The 19202-nt window shown below is 39.4% G+C and overlaps 1 protein-coding gene and 1 long non-coding RNA gene across 5 annotated transcripts in view; one reads left to right on the top strand and one right to left on the bottom strand.

Annotated features, from left to right (window-relative positions):
* Positions 1-4388, bottom strand: part of KIF6 (kinesin family member 6) — a 293420-nt gene extending 289032 nt beyond the window's left edge. For 3 of the 4 annotated variants that reach the window (XM_015237481.3, XM_072945065.1, XM_072945067.1), the window contains exons 1-2: positions 4263-4388; positions 395-504 (exon numbers count right to left, since the gene is read on the bottom strand). In XM_015237481.3, the coding sequence (XP_015092967.2) occupies positions 395-504; positions 4263-4328 (176 nt within the window). In that variant the 5' untranslated portion in view covers positions 4329-4388. Of the gene's footprint in view, positions 1-394; positions 505-3707; positions 3783-4262 lie in introns of those variants that run through there. The other variant, XM_072945068.1, reaches the window with a different exon arrangement.
* On the top strand, positions 4271-17048 carry LOC140687703 (uncharacterized). The gene is made up of 3 exons (XR_012062164.1): positions 4271-4408; positions 8037-8179; positions 16830-17048. It is a non-coding gene; the product is annotated as an uncharacterized lncRNA (long non-coding RNA).
* The last annotated feature ends 2154 nt before the right edge of the window (positions 17049-19202 follow it).

Genomic DNA, 19202 nt, shown 5'->3' with positions numbered 1-19202 from the left:
TATCATTTATGTTATTAACAAGGCTCATCTGCACGGCACACAGTTTGTTCCTTAAGTTGCCATCTTTAATAAAGGTTAATTATGCACTGAACTTCCTGTAGGTGCTAAACCATCATGGGCCAAGTAGGAAAAAGACAACACTTGACAAACAGATGTAGTCAAGTAAGGGTAGGACCTTGGGATATCATGTTGGATACAAAAATATGCCCTTTTTAACTTTGGGCATAGCATAGAAGAGACAATTTGCATTCTATCTACTAGATGAGATAGAGAATGGTACTACATTCTCCCCAAGAAATGGTGCCAGTGATTTCACAGTGGATATTAATGCAGTATAAGAGTTAGTTAAAAAAACAAAACAAAACAGAATGAAGAAGGAGAAAGAAAAGCTCACTTAAATTTGTAGCTTTCTCGCTTGTTATTCACAAATCCATCTGCCAAATCACGAGGTAAGATGATTTCCAAACTAGGCGTTAATTTTTCATCTTCATCTATGGAATAAATCTGCAAACATGAAGACAACAAATGAATGTAAAATGCTAAAATTACAATTTGAACTATGACCATGTTATTATGACATGCATTGTAGTGATATAAAAAAAACCCTGTACTTTTAAAATAAAAAGTCGTAACATAGCATAATTTGGATAATTTTCTGCTTTAAACTGTATGCACATTCAAACAAATACATGGAACAGAACAAGAGGTAAAACCTAAATCAATGCCTAATCAAAGCTCAGATACTGTTTGAATGATCTAATATTCAAATTTTAGCATCTGAGTGTCTGTCTTTGCTGTTGAGAAACTAATAGCCCTGAAAACAATATATTATCTAAGTATTGCTTTGAAATTATGCACCAGAAGTTAACATTTTACTACAACCAGTAAGTACTTCTGAGCATTTATAAAATGCTAGACACAGAGATGAAAGGACAGGGTCTGAGCCTTCTCAGAGAGTTCACAAGAATGTCTTAATTCAAGTTATGTTCAAAGAAGCCGAAGTTTCCATGAGACATAGTCAAGCATTTGATAAAAGACATATGGTTTCAAAAGACACATGTAATTCATGTCTTTGATGTCATTTTCAAGGTCTCCTCCCAGCTCAGCCACTAATTAGAAAATGACCTGGGAGAAATCACTTAACCTTCTTAAGCTGATATGGAAATGAAGGGTCTTTACCAACCCCCTTTACAAATGTAATACTCTCTGATTCTTGCTTTGGTTACCTACTTCTTTATTTATTGGCCAGGAAAAGCAAGAGTCAGGCCTATAAAGAGGTCATGTGGAATAAAGAAAAGTGTGAGGTTCGGTGTCCAAAGCCCTGGGTCCAACACTGATTTCAACTTACCAGCTGTGTGACCAGCCACAACTTTCAGAATCTCAGGACCTTAGACAGAAAATGAAGAAAACAGAATTGCCTCCACTACAAGATGGCTGCAGGGATGAAATGATGTCATGGAAATGGAAGCATTTTGTAATGCACTATAAAAAATGTTAGTCATTAGATTTAGAGGTTTTTAAAAAAGACTTCTTGTCTTTCACCAAGAAATAAAATTCTTTCTAACAGGCAATACTTCCTGTTTAAGACCCATTTAGATGCTTGATTACGAGGGAAAAGTCATATTCTTAAATAAGTAAAAGCCTACCTAAATCTTCAGAAAGTCTGAATAATTTTCCTAAGCAGATTTTTATTGAGCCCTCTCATTAAAAATGTGAAGAATTTATGTAGAAAAGTCATGCTGTAAAATCGAATTATTTGTAGAAAGGAATGGCATCAGGTCCACAGCTTTCAGGCTAGGTTTTCTCAAGAGACATTTAAAAATTATATCCTATAGGGCACTACATTATTTTATTTTTTTAAAAGGTTAATGGCTAGACAGGTGAGTGAAAGAGGTGTGTAAGACATAAAACATACAGGTGTGAGGGGTGCTACACATTTTTAAAAAAATCTGTAACACTCAGTACTCACAAGACTAAAAGGACTATGGACTAGAGTAGGAACAGTGACCCTCCACCCCTCTCTTTAAGCCATTCTTCGAGGAATTAAGAAAAGTCTCAAATCAGAAAACTTGTTTAGTCTAATAGACTGGCTTTCTACTGTCAGTCATAAAAATATTGAATAGGTCTTTTTTTAAAAGAATACAAGACAATTAGGTCAAATGCCAGGATGATGAAAATATTTTAAAATACACAAAGCACTATACAAATGAAAAGTGTTGCCATTGTTAAAATTATCACAGACTTATCTTCTCTGTCTTTCAATTTATAAACCTATAAACTATTATAATTTAATTTATAGTGCCTTATGGAATAAGGTTAATGAAGTAATGGAACTACAAAATGAAGATGGAAAAAAAAATACCTTTGAACCACCCTTGGTTTAATGCTATAAGGGTTATTTCTAGTCAGAGAAACAACCACACAATCTTTGGAAGGCAAAAGGACAAGGTGCTAAGAGTGGGATTTCTAAGGAAGAGCAGTGATACACTAATTCAAAATTCATTCATCTGTGTTCTCATATTTTTGTGTATGTGGCATCATGTTGCCTCTTGGTAAGAATCTGACATTGTTAAAATACAGTATGACACCTATAAATACTTCCTGGAGTATCAAACAAGCCACTCCACAGAATCTCACCAAAGAAATGCAAAAGGAGGCACATATAAATATTCAAATATTGCATTTTAAGGAAAGAGGAAATTCAATATTAAACCCAACATTCTCCATCAACCCACCACCACTCCCAGTCCCACCTCTACCCATCCTCTCACATTACCATTTCCAAGCATCTGTTTCTGACTATTAGGTCAATGCAGACAAGTTCAGTATTTTCAGCTAAGAATCTGAGGGGAGGTGGGGGGAGAAATGTTACGTACAATGTAACTTTTATTTGTGATGAATTTTTAAAAACCTTCTTGTAAGTGAATGTAAGAGGACAGAAAATGGGATGATATCCACGGTTTCTTTCTACATTCTTTATTCCTTAAAATAAAATTAAAAAGCCAATATTCTCTTTCGAGTCTTTTCATGCTTTTCCTAAATGTATTCCACAGGTGAAAAGCCTGACAGTAATGATGATGACAAGACACTATAGTCTCCCTGTTTTAAATATCTAAATCATATGAGGCAAATGCTAAGTTATGAGATGCCAGGATGTTACATATATACATACACAGTGTAGATATGGGATAGAGAAAAAATATTATTAATAATATACCCATTTCAGAGACTCATGATCATGACTCAGATTGCCCGTGCCTATATCTTCATTTTGTGAGGCAAAAAGGTTTTGTCTAAAGAGCCATGAGCTTTGGAATAAAAATATAAAATAAATAATATAAAAATAAAAATATAAAATATAAAATCCTTAAATTTGATTAATATCCTCAATGTCCAAATACACTTGAGAAGCATTCAAAGTGTCTCAGCTCAGAGGAAGGGTAATGTCTTAACCTCCTTTGTACCTTTCTGAGCCTAGCACCCTAGAGGAAGCACTTAGAAAATGTTCAGCTAATGTTTTCTGAATATACAATATGTGTATTCTTTGTGTCAGGATGTATAAATTATCTATCCATATCTGCAATGAGTGTATGTCAACGTTCATGCTTCTGTTCAGAATGACAATATAGTTAGTCAACAAGTTCTAAGGGCCCACTGTGTACAGAGCCACCATGTATGCTTTGTGTTTCTGTATCTGTATCTGTTACCTGTATCACCTCAGACGTGGTGGACACGCATCTCTTGCTTGCACGTTTTACCCGTGTGAAATGTAGGTTTGAGTGTATCTGGGTGTGGAGAGTTGCGTGGCTGTTTTCCAGAAAGGCGCAATAAGGGTGCACGGTCGAGCTGGAGTCTACGTGCGTGTTGACGCGCAGTCTACGTACGTGTTGAGGCGCAGTCTACGTGCGTGTTGAGGCGCAGTCTACGTGCGTGTGCACGCAAACATACGTGCACGTGTCTGCCCCCGCGTGAACACGAGTGCCGGGGAGCACGTAAGTGGCTCGGTGCAGCGTGGTCTGCGCCGGCATGGCTGTGCTGGGGGGCAGTGGATTGGGCGTCAGTGGGTCCGCGTCCCTGACAGCAGCGCGCTGACTGTCATCTGCGAGGCTGCCTGGGAGCCTAGAACAGAGTGCGCTGGATTCCGGGCCGCATCCGGCACCAGGCGCCCGAACCCCTCACAGGGGCCCAGGCCCCTCGCGTGCCGCCCCTCCCCCTGCCTGGGAGGCCCCGCCGCGCCGGCGCCCGCGCTGCTCGGACCGTACCCCTTGTTGCTGCTTCCGGACAGTGGGCTTCACCCTGGCGAAAATTTGGATCGTCTGCTTCACCATCTCCCCGGGCTCTTCTATAGACCCTCGCTTGACTTCTCTCAGGCCCTGGCTCCCAAAACTTCTGACTCCTGCTGCCTCAGGTGAGCCGCAGCCTTAGCAACAGTAACTAGAGACACTACCCAAGGAGCGCTGCGCCAACCAGGACCGCCTCTTCTCCCTAATTGGTTGCTGACGGGGAGGGGCGGCCCGAAGGGAAGGACTGAGGGGCGGGGCCGAGAGGCGGGGGCTGCGCATGCGCATGGCTAAGGTCTGGGCCTCTGGTTTCGTTCCTGAGCTGGCCTAGAGAGTGGTTAATAGGGTGACAACCAACTGTGCCTCGCCCTGTTCTACATCCATTCGCTCTCTCTGCCAACACTTCTTTTTAGCACAGAAGACATTCTGGTTTTTATTATTCATTCATTGACGAAATGGCACTTCATCTGTGACAGCAGTATACTGGCTTGGGCTCCTGAGCTGAGAGAAACTGCCTGTGCCCTCTCAGAGATTAGGGTCTGACGAAGGCGACAGATTTTTTAATAGGAAACTACAGGTTATGTCAGGGTAAGCAGGGGATTCTGAGGAAGGGCACCTCATCTAGCACTTTCCCGTGCAACGGTCAAGTTATGAAAGGATGAGCTCCCTTGTGGGCTGTTGATGGGAATGTAAGTTAGTATAGTCACTATGGAAAAGAGCGTGGAGGTTCCTTAAAAAATTAAAAGTAAAACATGTGATCCATCAATCTTACTCCTGGGTATAGCTCCAAAAGAATGAAAATCAGAGAAATATTTGCACTCCCATATTCACTGCAATGTTAGCCAAGATAGAGAACCAACCTAAGAGTCCACTAGTGGATTTAAAAAAATGAGAGATACGTATGAATGTTATTTTATATATTTATGTTATCTTTTATATCTATAATGTGGTTACATATATATATGAATATTATTCTGCCAATAAGGAAAGAAATCCTGCCATTTGCAATAACATAGCTGGAACTAGAAGGCATTATGCTTAGTGAAATACGTTTAAAAAGACAAATACTGTATCATGTCACACATATGGAATCTAAAAGTATTGAACTCATAGAAATAGAGAGTAGAATGGTGGTTTCCAGGGGTTTGAGGGTTGGGGAAATGAGGAGATATTGGCCAAAGGGTAAAAACTTCCAGTTAGAAGTTCTGGGGACCTAACATACAGCATAGTGACTATACTTAACAATATAGTATTATGTATTTGCTAAGAGAGTAAATCTTGAATGTTCTCATCAGAAAAAAAAGTAATTATGTGAGGTGTTAGAGTTGTTAACTAGCCTTATTATGATAATCATTTCACAGTATGTGTATCTATCAAGTTATCACATTGTATACCTTAAGCTTATATGTCAATTATATTTCAGTAAAGCTAGAAAATAAGTAAATAATAAAAGGAAAAGATGGGCTCCTCAAAAGACAGTGTTAGCACTTGACAGGATGTCCCACATCCTTATCCGGCAGGGCAATACACATTAAAACCTCCTTGAGATATCACTACACACCTATCAGAATGGCTGAAATTAAAAATAGCCACAAAACCAAATGCTGACAAGGATACAGAGAAACTGAATCACTCATACATTACTGGTGGGAATGTATAGTGTATAATGTAAAATATATCCTGAATAATGATACAGCACTCCACAAAAGAGTTTGTTGTTTTCTCACAAAACTAAAGATGCAGCTACTATAAAATCCAGGAATTATGCTTATGGGCATTTATCCCAGAGAAATGAAAACTTGTGTTCACACAAAAACCTATACATGAGTGTTCATTGCAGCTTTATTCATATTAGCTCCAAACTGGAAACAACCCAGATATCCTTCAACTGCTGAATGGTTGAACAAATTGTGGAATACTATTCAGCAATAAAAATGAAGAAACCACTGATACACGTAACAACTTGGATTAATTTCCAGGGAATTATGCTGAGTGGAAGAAGACAGACAGAGAAGTTAGATGCTGTATGATTCCATTTATATAACATTCTTGAAATGACAAAATTATAGAGATGGAGAATAGATTAGTGGTTGCCAGGGGTTAGGGAGGCAGGGAGGGGGTGAGTTGGCTATGGCTATAAAAGGATCTTGTGATGGACTGTTCTATATCTTGATTGTGGTGCTGGTCACAGAAATCTACACATGGAATGGAACTTCATGGAAGAAAACACACACACACACATGAGTGCATATAAAACTGGTGAAAGTTTAATATGATTGAGTAAGATGGACAGATTGTATCAATGCCCATTCCTGATTGTGATATTGTTTTGGAAGATGCTACCAGTGGGAGAAACTGGGATAAGGGGATGCATAATCTCTCTGCATTATTTCTGACCATGAATTGCATGTGAATCTACAATTATCTCAAAATAAAAAGGTCTTTAAAAACCTCTTGGAGAATGAAATGACAAACCACAAACTGGAAGAACATTTTTGCAAAACACATACCTGATAAAGGACTTGCATCCAGAATACTTTAAAACTCTTAAAACTTAATAATAAGTATGAAAACAAACCAATTTTTTCTAAAAGAGGAGTGTCAAAGATTTAAAGAGGGACTTTCCACTATAAGGATGGCAAACGTGTGAAAAGATGTTCAATATAGTTGGTCATTAATGGAATGCAAGTTAAAACCACAATCAGATACTATTACACACCTTTTAGTATGGCTGAAAATAAGAAAATAAAATTGGCATAGCTGTAGAGCATGTGGAACTTTCAAACATGACAGGAGAGAACACAAGATGGACCAGTCATTTTGCAAAACGGTTTTCTACTTTCTTACATATAAAATTGTATTTACCTATATATGTATGTGTATGTATGTATCTGTGTGTGTGTGTGTGTGTGTATATATATATATATATATATATATGTGTGTGTGTATATATATATATGCATATATATTTTTTAACCATGTGACCCAGCAATCTCAATCCTGGGTGTTTACCCAAGTGAATTGAAAACTGATGTTCATACAGAAAGGGAAACAGGAATGATTGTAGTTTTATTCACAATTGCCAAGAGTTGGAAACAAAGCAAATGTTCCTCAACTGGTAATGGATAAACAAACTGGTACATCCACACAAGGAAAAGGAATGGACTGTTATGCCTGTAACAACATAGTTGAATCTCAGATTTATTATGCTGAGTGAAAGATGTCAGATTCAAAGTTACATACTTTAAAGCACCGTTTTTATGGCATTCTGGAAAAAGCAAAACTATAGGGAGAGAACCACTGACCAGATCAGTGGTTGCCAAGGGCAGGGGGTTGGGAAAGAGATTGACTACAAATGGGCATGGGAGAGCTTTTCTGGGGAGTGATGGAATGGTTTCATATCTTGATTTTAGTTGTGGTTACATGAGTATGTACATTTGTCAAAACTTAGAGAACTATGTATACACTTAAAAGGGTAAATTATACTGTATGTAAATTATACTATTATAAGAAAAGCAAAAAAATAGAGGATGAGAAGTGAACAGGTGTGGCAGTAGCAGGGATGGAGAAAAGGAGAGAACTGGATATTTACGAAATAGATTTTAAAGGCTTTTTCGCCCGATGCTGGGTGGTAAGGAAGAAGTGACTCAAGACTGGGCAGTTGGGTAGTGTCCATCTGTTGACTCTTGTGTATCGTGCTGCAGTGAACATGGGAGTGCAGGTATCTCTTCAACGTACTGCTCTCATTTCCTTCAGATATAAACCCAGAAGTGGGAGAACCATGCCCATCTATGAACGAATAGATAAAGAAGATGTGGTGTGTATATATATACACAATGGAAAGTTATTCAGCCATAAAAAAGAAGGAAATCCTGCAATTTGTGATAACCTAGATAAAGGTAAGTGAAATAAGCCACACAGAGAGGGACAAATACTATATAGTATCACTTATGTGGAATCTAAAAAAAAAAAGTCAAATTTATACAAACACAAAGTAGAATGGTCATTACCAGGGACTTGGGAGGGGAAAGGGGGTGGGAGATGATGGTGAAAGTTTCAGTTAGGAGATGAATGAGTTCTGAGGACCTAAGGTACAGCAGAATGACTATAGTTAATAATACTCTACTGTATGCTTGAAATTTGCTGAGAGAGTAGCTCTTAAGTGATCTCAACACACATACACACAAAATTTAGATAAAAAGTAACCATGTGGGGTGACGGATGTATTAATTAATTTGATTGTGGTAAATATTCCACAGTGTCTACCTGTATTAAATCATTACATTGACACTTTAAATATCTACAATTTTATTTTTCAATTATACCTCAATAAAACTGAAAAAAAAAAAGAGATTTGAACAAGTGGGTGTTTGGTGCAGGTGTTCACCTGTACAGGTAAAATAGATTAGAGCAGGGAAAGAGAAGCATAAGGAGTGGAGACGTGTGAAATTTTAAGTGCCTGTGGGACTTCAGCCGGTCATTGGATAACATTTAGTAGAAAGCTATGGCTGAGAATACGGATTTGGGAGTCCATATTTTTTTTTTCCAGAAAACGATCAAGTTGCTAGTAAGGACTGAGGCTGCAATCCTAACACTAATGGTTGGTGGAATAGGAGGGGATGCAAAGGAGACTGGAGGAGCAGCTGGAGTGATCTGAGGGAGAAAGGGGAAGGTTGTATCATGCAGAAAACACTTAAGAAGAAGAAAGTGTTTAACAGGGTTGGATACTAACGAGGGTGCACTGAAAAATGTCCATGCAGTTTAGCAACTAGAAGGTCCTTGGTAACCTAGACAGAGGCTTCAGTGGAAGGATGGTGTCGGAAGTCAGATTACAGGAGGCCAAGGAGAAAGTGGAGGCTAGGAAGTGGAGGCAGCCCAGAGGTGATCTTTCTGGAAGCTTGCTAGTGAAGGATTGCCAAGAAGCAAAACACAGAGGTAAAGCTGGAGGAACCCAGATTGAGGAGGGGGCTTTTGTTTATATCTAAGTAGGTACAGCAAATACAGAAGGAGAGGATGAAGATACAGGAAAGAGAGAAGACAAGTTATGTTTGCCCCAGGTGACTAGTTGCCATTATACCAAGAGGATGCAATGAAAGAGGCCAGGAAGCCAAGCATGTTAAAAAAAAAAATCATTTTAAGTGTTGAATCATGGAGTCTAGGTTGCTTAGAGATGGTCATGACCTTTGATGTGGAGGAGTGTTGTGAGGTCAGAAGGGACAGCTATGGGTCCAGTTTATGGGAATTTATACTTCTTGTCTTGAGCTCCAGGTCACCCGACCAAATTCACTGATAGACAGGAAGTGTGGGTTAAAATCCTGCTCCTATCATACTTAATTAAGGGTGACATTGAGAAAATTATTTATGTTTTTAAGTCTCAATTGTCTCCTCCAATAAATGGGCATGGATAATAACAACAGCTATATAAGTCATTGAGTTGAGGGGATGACGTCTGGACACACATGTAATAACATTACTGTCTGGTGAATAGAGAATGCTCAGACCTTTGGAATGGACTCCTTTGATTGTAGGCACCCCCTAAGGAGCAGAAACTACAACATTTTAATGTATAGGAGACATACCAGGGATTACAAACTCAAACATCTCCTGGAGCTAGACTGATGGTGTAAACATGTCAGGCAGACAGGTATATGACAGTAGGCAGTGGTCGTGTGATCTGAAGACTGCATGCCCCCAACTAAAAGCCTTCACATTCAAAATAGCTAAAGCACAAGGCTGCCTAAATAAAGCATGACGGTGAACCCCCAGCTTACAGCCTCTGTTTCTGTTCCTGGTGTAGCCGATTCAGTAACTCCCAGACGCAGTGCCTTCAGACAGGTTTCCCAAAATCTCAAACAGCAGGCCCTCATGGGTATTAAATAAGTTTTGAGATTAAACCTGTAAGTTATAGTGTCTTTCCCACAACTAGATTGATGTTCAGTATTATTATTTGCACCTTATCCACTTGCTTAAATGTGGGACCTAAGATGCCTTCAAATCATTTAAAAGATTCTTGAGCTCTGCAGTTGCCAAAATAACATATGACTGCACCAGACAAAGTAGCCAGGGCTTATGAGCCTCAAATCTGAAAGAAATTAAGCTGTGCCTGAAATGAATTAGTCTCTAAGCAAGTTCGTGAGGTTTTTTTGTTTGTATGTTTTTTGAGAAAAACGGAAACTGTGATCCGGTACTAGTTTTCAACTAGCTCTTTAGCTGTTGATACTGCAACTGTAAAAGGCATTCATTTTCTTTGTAAGTCTGAGGAGGGACCAGTTAAAATTTTATGGGCTGGTAATTTTGATATTATAGGATATGTACATTAAATTACCTAATTGGAGTGGACTTCCCCTTCCCCTGTTTTATTCGGTGGCTTTGGCAGATTTGTGACTGTTCAAAAATCTTTCACTGCCACAGCATCCCCACTTATTATCAGAGAAGCAAGCATGTTCAGACAGGAGTGGTGGGACCCCCACCACAAATAGGAAAGAAAGCATTTAATTGAGGTCTTCTCCTGTTAACTTACTTCAAGGGGCAAGACATGGAACAAGTATCTTGCTGCTTATGAGTAAATCGCATTATTAATAGAATAAAAGTCAGCTGATATAAATTGCCCCTCTACTCTCTTGAAAGCTGCTTTTATCGTAATAAGAGTTCTAGAATATGCTTGGGGATAACGGATAGGACATCAGGCATGATTCCTCAGAATTCCTGAGTGTCCTTCGTCAAGGATTCCATGGAAACGAAATGAAAGCTGAGGAAGAAAGAGCATATTTTCTGTGGCAGGGCTTTCCTTAGAAATCCCCTTGTCAGCTGAGCTCTGGTTCATCAGTCTTATGAAGGGTCAGTTATCAGAGGAATCCCCTTATACCTGGCAGAATGAAAAAGCCACTCATACCATTGTTTCTGAATCAAGTGGAGAATACGTAGAGCATTTTCTGGTACTCATTAAATGCTGAATAATAACAACGTGCTGTTAAACTGCAGAGCGCGGGTACCACAAAATCTGTAATATATAACTTCAGCAAAGAATTCTCCTTTGAGACTCTGTTCAGCTAATTTAAAGCATAATTCCATTAACATAACCATCTTTGCATACACAGCAGAGGGGAATTCATAAAACTTTACCAGCACTGGGGTTTACAGGATCACTGTGGGAACCACTAGGTTTGGTAAACTTGCACTACCTCCCTTTCCTATCAGACAGTGGATGCAGGTTTTCGACGTTATGCTGAGATCTCTCTCGGGTTCATCCCTCTCTGGCTGAGACGCAGAGGCCCCTTTCCTCCTGCTTTGTCTGATCCTCTTCCTGCAGCTCTCCTGGGGCTCCCCCTCAACAGCAACATCAAAGTCATTTATGGCTGGAAGCTGGTGGCCAGCCATATGGAATTACAGCCCAGGCTCTCGCCGGATTACAGAGTGTAGCACAGGAACCAAATGACAGTGCCATGGCACAGGGGAAAGGCTGGTAAAGCATCTAGTTTTGAGTGGAAAATATGACAGTTTGTGTATTTATACACAGGCTCCTCATAAACAACCTGAATGTTTCACCAACATCCCAATGAAGCCAGGGATGGGCTGAGTTAAAAAATAGCTCCAGCATGCCTCTCTTCTAAGTAAATTATCCACCCTGTCCTATCTCCTCCGAGTGTTTACTTTAATGTGTTTCCTTGCATATTGCAGACTTCAAGAAATGCTTACCAACAAATAGCATAACTTAAGACATCAAAGAAAATGGCTCACCTAGCAGAGTTCCTTTATCTATTGCATTATTATTACTGCAAAGTCCAACAACATCTTACCCACCCAGAATCTAGCTAGCTATTTAGCCATCGAATCTGCCTACATCTTCCCCATCTCCTTTGTGCTTCTCAACCTCTACTGTCTGGCTTTCATCTCCCACACTCCAGGGAACCTGTTTAAACTTTGCACCTCCAGAGGGATACTTTCTTGTCTGTGCATCCTGGAATAACATCATGATAGACCCTGCCGCCCAGACTTGACCTCAGAGTTGCTCCTTGCTCTTTTCTTTCTCTTTGATAGCTATATCCAGACAGTTTCCAAGTCCTGAAGCTCCTGCCTCTTTAAGTATCTTTTGCCTCTTTCCAGTCAACTCCATGCTTGCTACTTACTGCCTTTATGTGACTCTTAGTCTTTTTGCCAGAATTAACAGAGATCTCCCAATTGCTTTTCTTGCCCCTAATTCTCTTCGCCTTTTATTTCACCATCTACACGGGCTGCTGATTATCTTTATACAGTGCAAATCAGTTCATGTCACTCCTTGTTTGAAAACCACCAATCCTTCCCCGTTACAAATGGAATCAACTCCAAAGAGCCTTGATAACCTGGTCCTAAATGTCTTTACATCAGTTTCACAGCCCTTATCAGGTTCTCTGCCCTGACTTCCCTGCCCCTTGACTCCAGCCGCCGATTTCCTGCAGTTCCCACACATGCCTGCCATGCCTCTGCCTGTGCCTGTGCTGTTCCTTCTGTTTCTACCACTGTTTCCCACCTTGATTATTAGGAATACTCAACCCATCTTTCAAGACTTAGCTCAAATGTCACCTGCTCTGTAAAACCATCACCCGCATCTCGCCCCCAGCAAAGTTAGTGACCCTTTTCTGTGCAGCTACATCTTATATGTCCCTTTGTAATGGTCCTGTCAACATTGCTTGTATGTATCTGTCCCCTCCTTCATACCAGGGATTATTTAAAACTTCAACTGTTTCCTGTTGCTGTCTCTGTATTCACAGTGACTAATAAGGCTTTAGGCACATTCCGGAGATTTCTACATGCCTGATGAACGAAGGAGTGCATGCATAACTCATTGCAAGGAATCAATAAAATAAAGCCCCTTACAATTTAAATTTTTTATCTGAGGTCTATATTTCCATGGCAAAAATCACTTTCTCCTCCTCTCTCCCCCAGAGAACAAAGATAACCTATAAACTGAGCAGATGCTGAACAGGAGAAAGAGTTAGAAACAAATACAGCATCACTGTTTGAATTTCTGAACCCTCTTTCTTCAGGCACCAAAAGGTGGTTACAAATTTCCCAGGGTGATAAAGAGAGCACATGAACACTTGTGTCAGGGGAAGATAACAGAAGCAGTGATAGGGATAGAGGCCAAGTCGCTCCATTGTTCAGTTAGTGAGTTTCGTCCAGGACCTCTGGGAAGCATTGAATGGCTCTAGGAATAAACTTGTTTTTAATTTTAAAAGAAAGGTCCTAGTTACAAATGACCATTTAAATGTTTATTCACCTTCTTTTGTTTTACATTAAAAAGAGTTTGTGTGAAAGTTTGTCCAAGGCAGCCTTGGGCACTTGAGTAAACCGCTCTTCCTCCTCTTCCATGATTTTTATTCCCCCAAACATTAAAGGAGTGTTTCCTAAATTGTACAACCTGTTGCCCTTTTCCCACTCTTTACCCAGCCCTTGCTCGATGTTCAAGCACAGGTGAAATATCACTTTTTCTGAGAGGCCACTCCTGATCATCTCAGTCTAAGACTACACGCAGAGCTCCAGCTTCATGCACCCTTAGCATCCTGAATGCCCCTACTGTGTCCCTACACCCCATTGTCATTCTTACTTCTAACAGACACTACTTACTCACCACAGTTGAGATTCAGCCACTTTGTTGGATGCATACGTAGTCTGTTCTTTTGATTGGCTAAGAGGTCATCCATAGATTAGATGAATTGCCGTTTATGCATTCACCCATGGTGGGACATAAGTCTTCATTTCTCAAGGGCTAATACCTAGTAGTAAGGTTCTTGGATCATAGCATTAGTGTAGGATTAAAGTAATAATAGCCCCTAAAAACTGTTTTCCAAAGTGACTATACCCTTTTGCATTCCAGCCAGCAATATTTGAAAATTCTAACTTCTCTATATCCTTGTGAACACTTGGTATTAACACTCTTAAAACACTTTCTAGACGTTTAATAAGTACTGGTATCTCATGTGGTTATAATTTTCGTTCTCCTAGTGACAAATGTGGCGGACCTCTCTTTATGGGCTTATTTGGCATCTATACATCTGATGAAGTGCAAACTTTTGGGCCACTTTTTAATTGAGTTGTTTATTTGCTTTTTGTGGAGTCTATACATATATTTAGATGATTTGTGAATATTTTCTCCAAGTCTGTAGGTTATCTTTTCATTCTCTGAACAGTGTCTTTCATACATCAAAAGTTTTTTAAAAAGGTTAATAAATTCTAATTTATCACTTTTTTCTTTTATAGCTTGTGCTTTTGGTGTTAAATCTAAGGACTCTGTCTAATTCATGGTTATGAAGATTTTTCCCTATTTTTTTCCTAAAAGTTTTATAGTTTGACAGCAGTAGTCTTACATGTAGGTTTATGATGCATTCTGATACATTTTAAATTCATTTTTGTTTAAGGTGTGAGGCACATTGAATTGAATTGAACTGAATGTCTTTGGAAACATTTTACCTTTACCCTAGAACATCTTGATTCCAGTTCAACCACTGCAAGCCCTAAGCTACTCCATTTTCTTATATCAAGGTTATAACTCTAGTGAGAATCTTTGAGACTGGACAGATTTGAACTAGAGAAAGGCTTAATTTTAATCAGACAAGCTGACAGCTATGAGTGTTAATAATAAATAGTGCAGATACTGAAATGAAATATCTAGTCCTTGTTTTGACAAGTATTGGTTGGTGAAAATCAGCATAAAGTGTGTATATTTATCTGTATGTATATATCATTTCCTTTATACACACACATACACCACAAACACACACACACACACACGCTTACATCTATAGACTCTTAAATATTTCTGAGTTACTGCCTCTCCCTAGAGCTTTAAGCCATAATTTTCCTTGTTCAGAAATTCCAGCTACCCTTTTCCCAGAGTCAGGAGATTTTGGTTAGTGGCTTTAGAGTTTGTCACAAACTGTCACATGCTTCAGTTTATAAAATGGCCTTGACTTGGGTAGACCAAAGATGGATTTTCCATTACATCATTTAGAAATGGATAGGTTTTTCCATAAACACACTTAGACATTTTATTCCAACTTTGATTTTTTTTTCTACTTCATTTTCATGTTTTCATGGCCCTTTGGCTGGCCACCAGCACACCCCCTTGGCACTATTGGCAATGTCAGACGCTTAAGTGCCCTTGCCTTGCACAGAATTAGTCAAAATGGCAGTGTGGCTGCTTTGCTAAGTAAGCCCACCGAGCTTGAGGCCGGAGGCATCCCCATCACCCCTTTATACTGTTAGACCTTCACCAGAGCAGGGAGCGTTTCACATTTCTTTAATTTAGTATTAATGACTTTCTCTGTTGTCAGTTCTTCGGTGTTTATGGGTTTACTTTTTATAACACTTTTGGGCTTAAAATATTATCTTTGAACTAAAAAAGAAAAGTAGTTACCTAGGCTAGCCTTTACTAGAAAATAGAATACTTACTGTAAAAAATGAGACTATTTGTTTCAACTCTTCACTTCCCTGCAATAGGATTATACATCTACATCCTCCCCTCGTAGCTGGGTGCTGTACCCCCACAGGACAATGGGACGGTGGGAGGTGTTCACTTCCCTCCAAACTCCACTTCGTTGGCTTGGCCAATGGGATAAAGCAGGAATGATGCGAACAGAAGCTTTGAGTAGGCCTACATGGTCAGCTTGCCCTCTTGCTCCCTGTGATCACCATAACAGGAGCGTGGCCCAGTGAGCTTCCCTCCCTTCAGTTTGGGCCCAAAATGACACACTAAGAGCTGACCCAAACCTGATCTACAGCCTGGGCATAAACTAGCCAACCTGCGGCCTGAAGCAGAGCTACCCTGGCCAATTCACAGACCAGTAAGAGAAATAAAATGATTGTTGCTGATAAGCCACTGAGTTTTGTTACTTAGCATTGTTCCAGTGACAGCTGACTGATAGACTTACCTGTCTTCAGCCCTGTTTCCCACAGACAGTCAAGAGCATAGGAAACCCAGTTCAAATTGCTGTTTGCTAGGACAAACAACCCATCAAGTGAATATTGAAGCCATGAATCAGAGAGGTTACCATCTTCTTGTGGGTTTTTTCCCCAGACTAGCCCATTCTTCAAGAATCTGCTCTGGGTAGATTTTCTGAGTATCCTTTCAGTAGGATCAGTTTGCGGATAATTAGATTGTGAAGGGTCCTTTCCTAGTTATCCTTGTGAGTGTTGGATCCCAACAACTGAAGCCTCTATCAAGTTATGTTCTAACTTATCCATGAATGATGACACAGGGTCCAAGCTGTAGGAGCCACATTTCTTGGCAATAGAAAGAACCATTAAAATTCAGCCTTTACGCAAGAATATTAACAAGCTCTGATCATTAGCAGTTAATGTCCATTGCAATGCTCAGTGAGTATCAGCAGGAAGTGACAGGCTGTCCTCTGTTTTACCAATCTCCCCAAGTGAACACATTTTTTTACATCACTTGCTGGATGAATATAGGTGCATTGTGCAGTTACATTACTGGGGTTGGCCAGACCTCACGAGTATATTTCCTTACACCTAGATTTTTAGCTAGATAATTTTAATTGAAATTTTTTTTTACAGTGTGCTGTTTCAAAATCTAAGGACATAGATGGATATTTCCTTCCAAGCATATCTCAGAATAAGATGCCATCATCTTACCAGCAGAAAGTTCCTAGGCCACCTTGAACCTCAGATTTGTATCTTTACAACATGATCAAAGAGTCTTCTTATTTTTAATGTAGTCCTGAATTTTTTAAAATAATCACCAAGTACATAAAAGTCATACTTAACCTTGTAAAACATGTGTTGGCTCAGTTCCTTTTCTCAAAGCTTTCCTCCCCTTCTCTGCCTTGACTTTTTCTACTTCTCATCCTGTCATTCCTTCTTCCTTGAATCAGAGTTTCAGCCACTCTCCAGAGGAGACTTTCCTCAGAGTCTAGTTCGAGCATCCTCATCCAACCCTAGGCATCATCCAGAGTTAGCACTTACAGAGAAAGGGAAAAAAGAGAACTGGAGATGGAGAGAGAGATAGAAAGAGAGAACTAGAATAAAGGTGAAACTTTTATGACCTAGTCTGGAAATCACATAGCATCTTTTTTACCGTACTCTGTTGGCTGAAGCAGCCATAAATCCCCACCCAGGCTCAAAGGAGGGACAGTTACCTTGTAAGAAAACAATATGAAATGGAATATATAGTGTCAAATATAATATGCCTCAGAAGGAGTATACCAAAGTTCACTTCTGGGTTACACTGAAGCCAACGGAAAGAAGAGTGGTGATTTAGGCAGTCTATAAAATGTGAACAATATTTTTTTAAGTTAAAAATACAGCTAACAGAAAAACATGCATCTTCACCCAAAGTAATGGCAAATTAACAGATGTGTTAATTTACATAAATGCAAATGACTTTAAAACTAACAATCTTTATAAATTGGCCTTGAATAAGTTATAAACTGCCTCTGACAGTAGGACAGTCGAGAAAAATCTGATTTTACATCTAATGACTGATCTTTACATCCAAGGACCAAACAGAGTATGGCTGTGGGACAACACTTGGCATCAAGAAGACAGAGTCTTTGATAGTAAGGGCTTCTCTGGGGTGGCAATTTAGTTCTTAGGTGTAAATTATGACACAGGCAAACACTTCAGAGAAAGTAAAATGGGTTCTGGGTGCCACTGTAAATCAGTAACAGCAAAAGATTAATTTTAAGAGAAATAAATATGATCTTTCAACAAACGTGGTCAATGAAACCAGGTTGGACCCATTCTGTCTATGAAGTGGAACTAACACCTAAAACAAACCAACAAATTATAACATATTGTTCCTTTTTGAATATCAAAAAGCCTGATATATCAAAGAGTGTTCTGTGTTCACTGGTTTTACCTAAAACTCTGGTTTTAAGGTCAAATATAAAGCCTGAATGGTTAGAAGAAACTGGCTGTGAATCTCCCCCATGTCTCAGGGGGCCATGACATCCCTAGATCATCTCTATCCCAGTATGCAGCAGATGAGGTGGGACAAATTTCAAACCAAACAGGCTCAATACAATCCTCTTCAGGAAGGAAATCAATATGTATTAAAATCAAATCCAAATTCTTAACATGAGCAAAAACACTTGTGAGTTACTAGCAAGATTTTTCTTAAAGAAAATGATCATAACTACAGAATTTAGAAGCATCAAAGCCAGACACAGGTGGAAGAATGCACAGTCCTATCCAGGGAAGATGGATCTATGGGTTGGGCCAAATGCTTTATGGGAACCTCAGTAGATGTGCAGCTAAGACAGTGGGAGGGAGGACCAGGAAAAACTGGGACCTCTTGCTGGACCTCTTCTTATGCCCACTCAGGTCCTCAGGAATGCATGATCTCTTCTTCATGCCAAGTTTTTGGCCCCTTGTATCCTTTAAGAACAATACCTTTAAAAACAACAACAAGGACAATTCTGAACAAGATGTGTTGATTGACTATAATAACTACATAAGAATCTCTTTGTGTGCCTGTTATTTATCCTGACAATTGGCAAGGTTATGCAGAAATCACTTGCCTGTTTTTTGAAGTTCTGAAGTTTTTCTTTTACAGTGGCAGGAATCTATTTAAGATTTGTAGGTGGTAAGGGAATACTGTAAATATAATTTAATAGAGCTTGTGAAATCAGAAGTAAATCCAAATTTACATGTAGGTTAAAAAAAACTACAGAGGATGACTATATAAAATTCTTCCTCTTGAACTAATTTTAGTAATTTAAAAAAATACTCTTGAACTGAAAGACTTGAATGTTGGAAATACTCATTTAGCATGCAAAAGGAAAAAGACTTTCCAAAGGATGCTTGCACGTTTTGCTGTTTTGTAGTGGTATTTAATTGCCAGACAGTTCTGACTGTGTGTCTTTGGAGACATAGCCAGCTTCGTGGGACATGGAGTCTGGATCCTGCTGCAGTGTAAGGTACAGGTGC

The sequence above is a fragment of the Vicugna pacos genome, chromosome 20 (assembly GCF_048564905.1).
Source record: "Vicugna pacos chromosome 20, VicPac4, whole genome shotgun sequence".
Lineage (NCBI taxonomy): Eukaryota > Metazoa > Chordata > Mammalia > Artiodactyla > Camelidae > Vicugna > Vicugna pacos.
The sequence above is the reverse complement of the archived record's forward strand: the minus strand, read 5'-3'. Positions and strand labels throughout refer to the sequence as shown.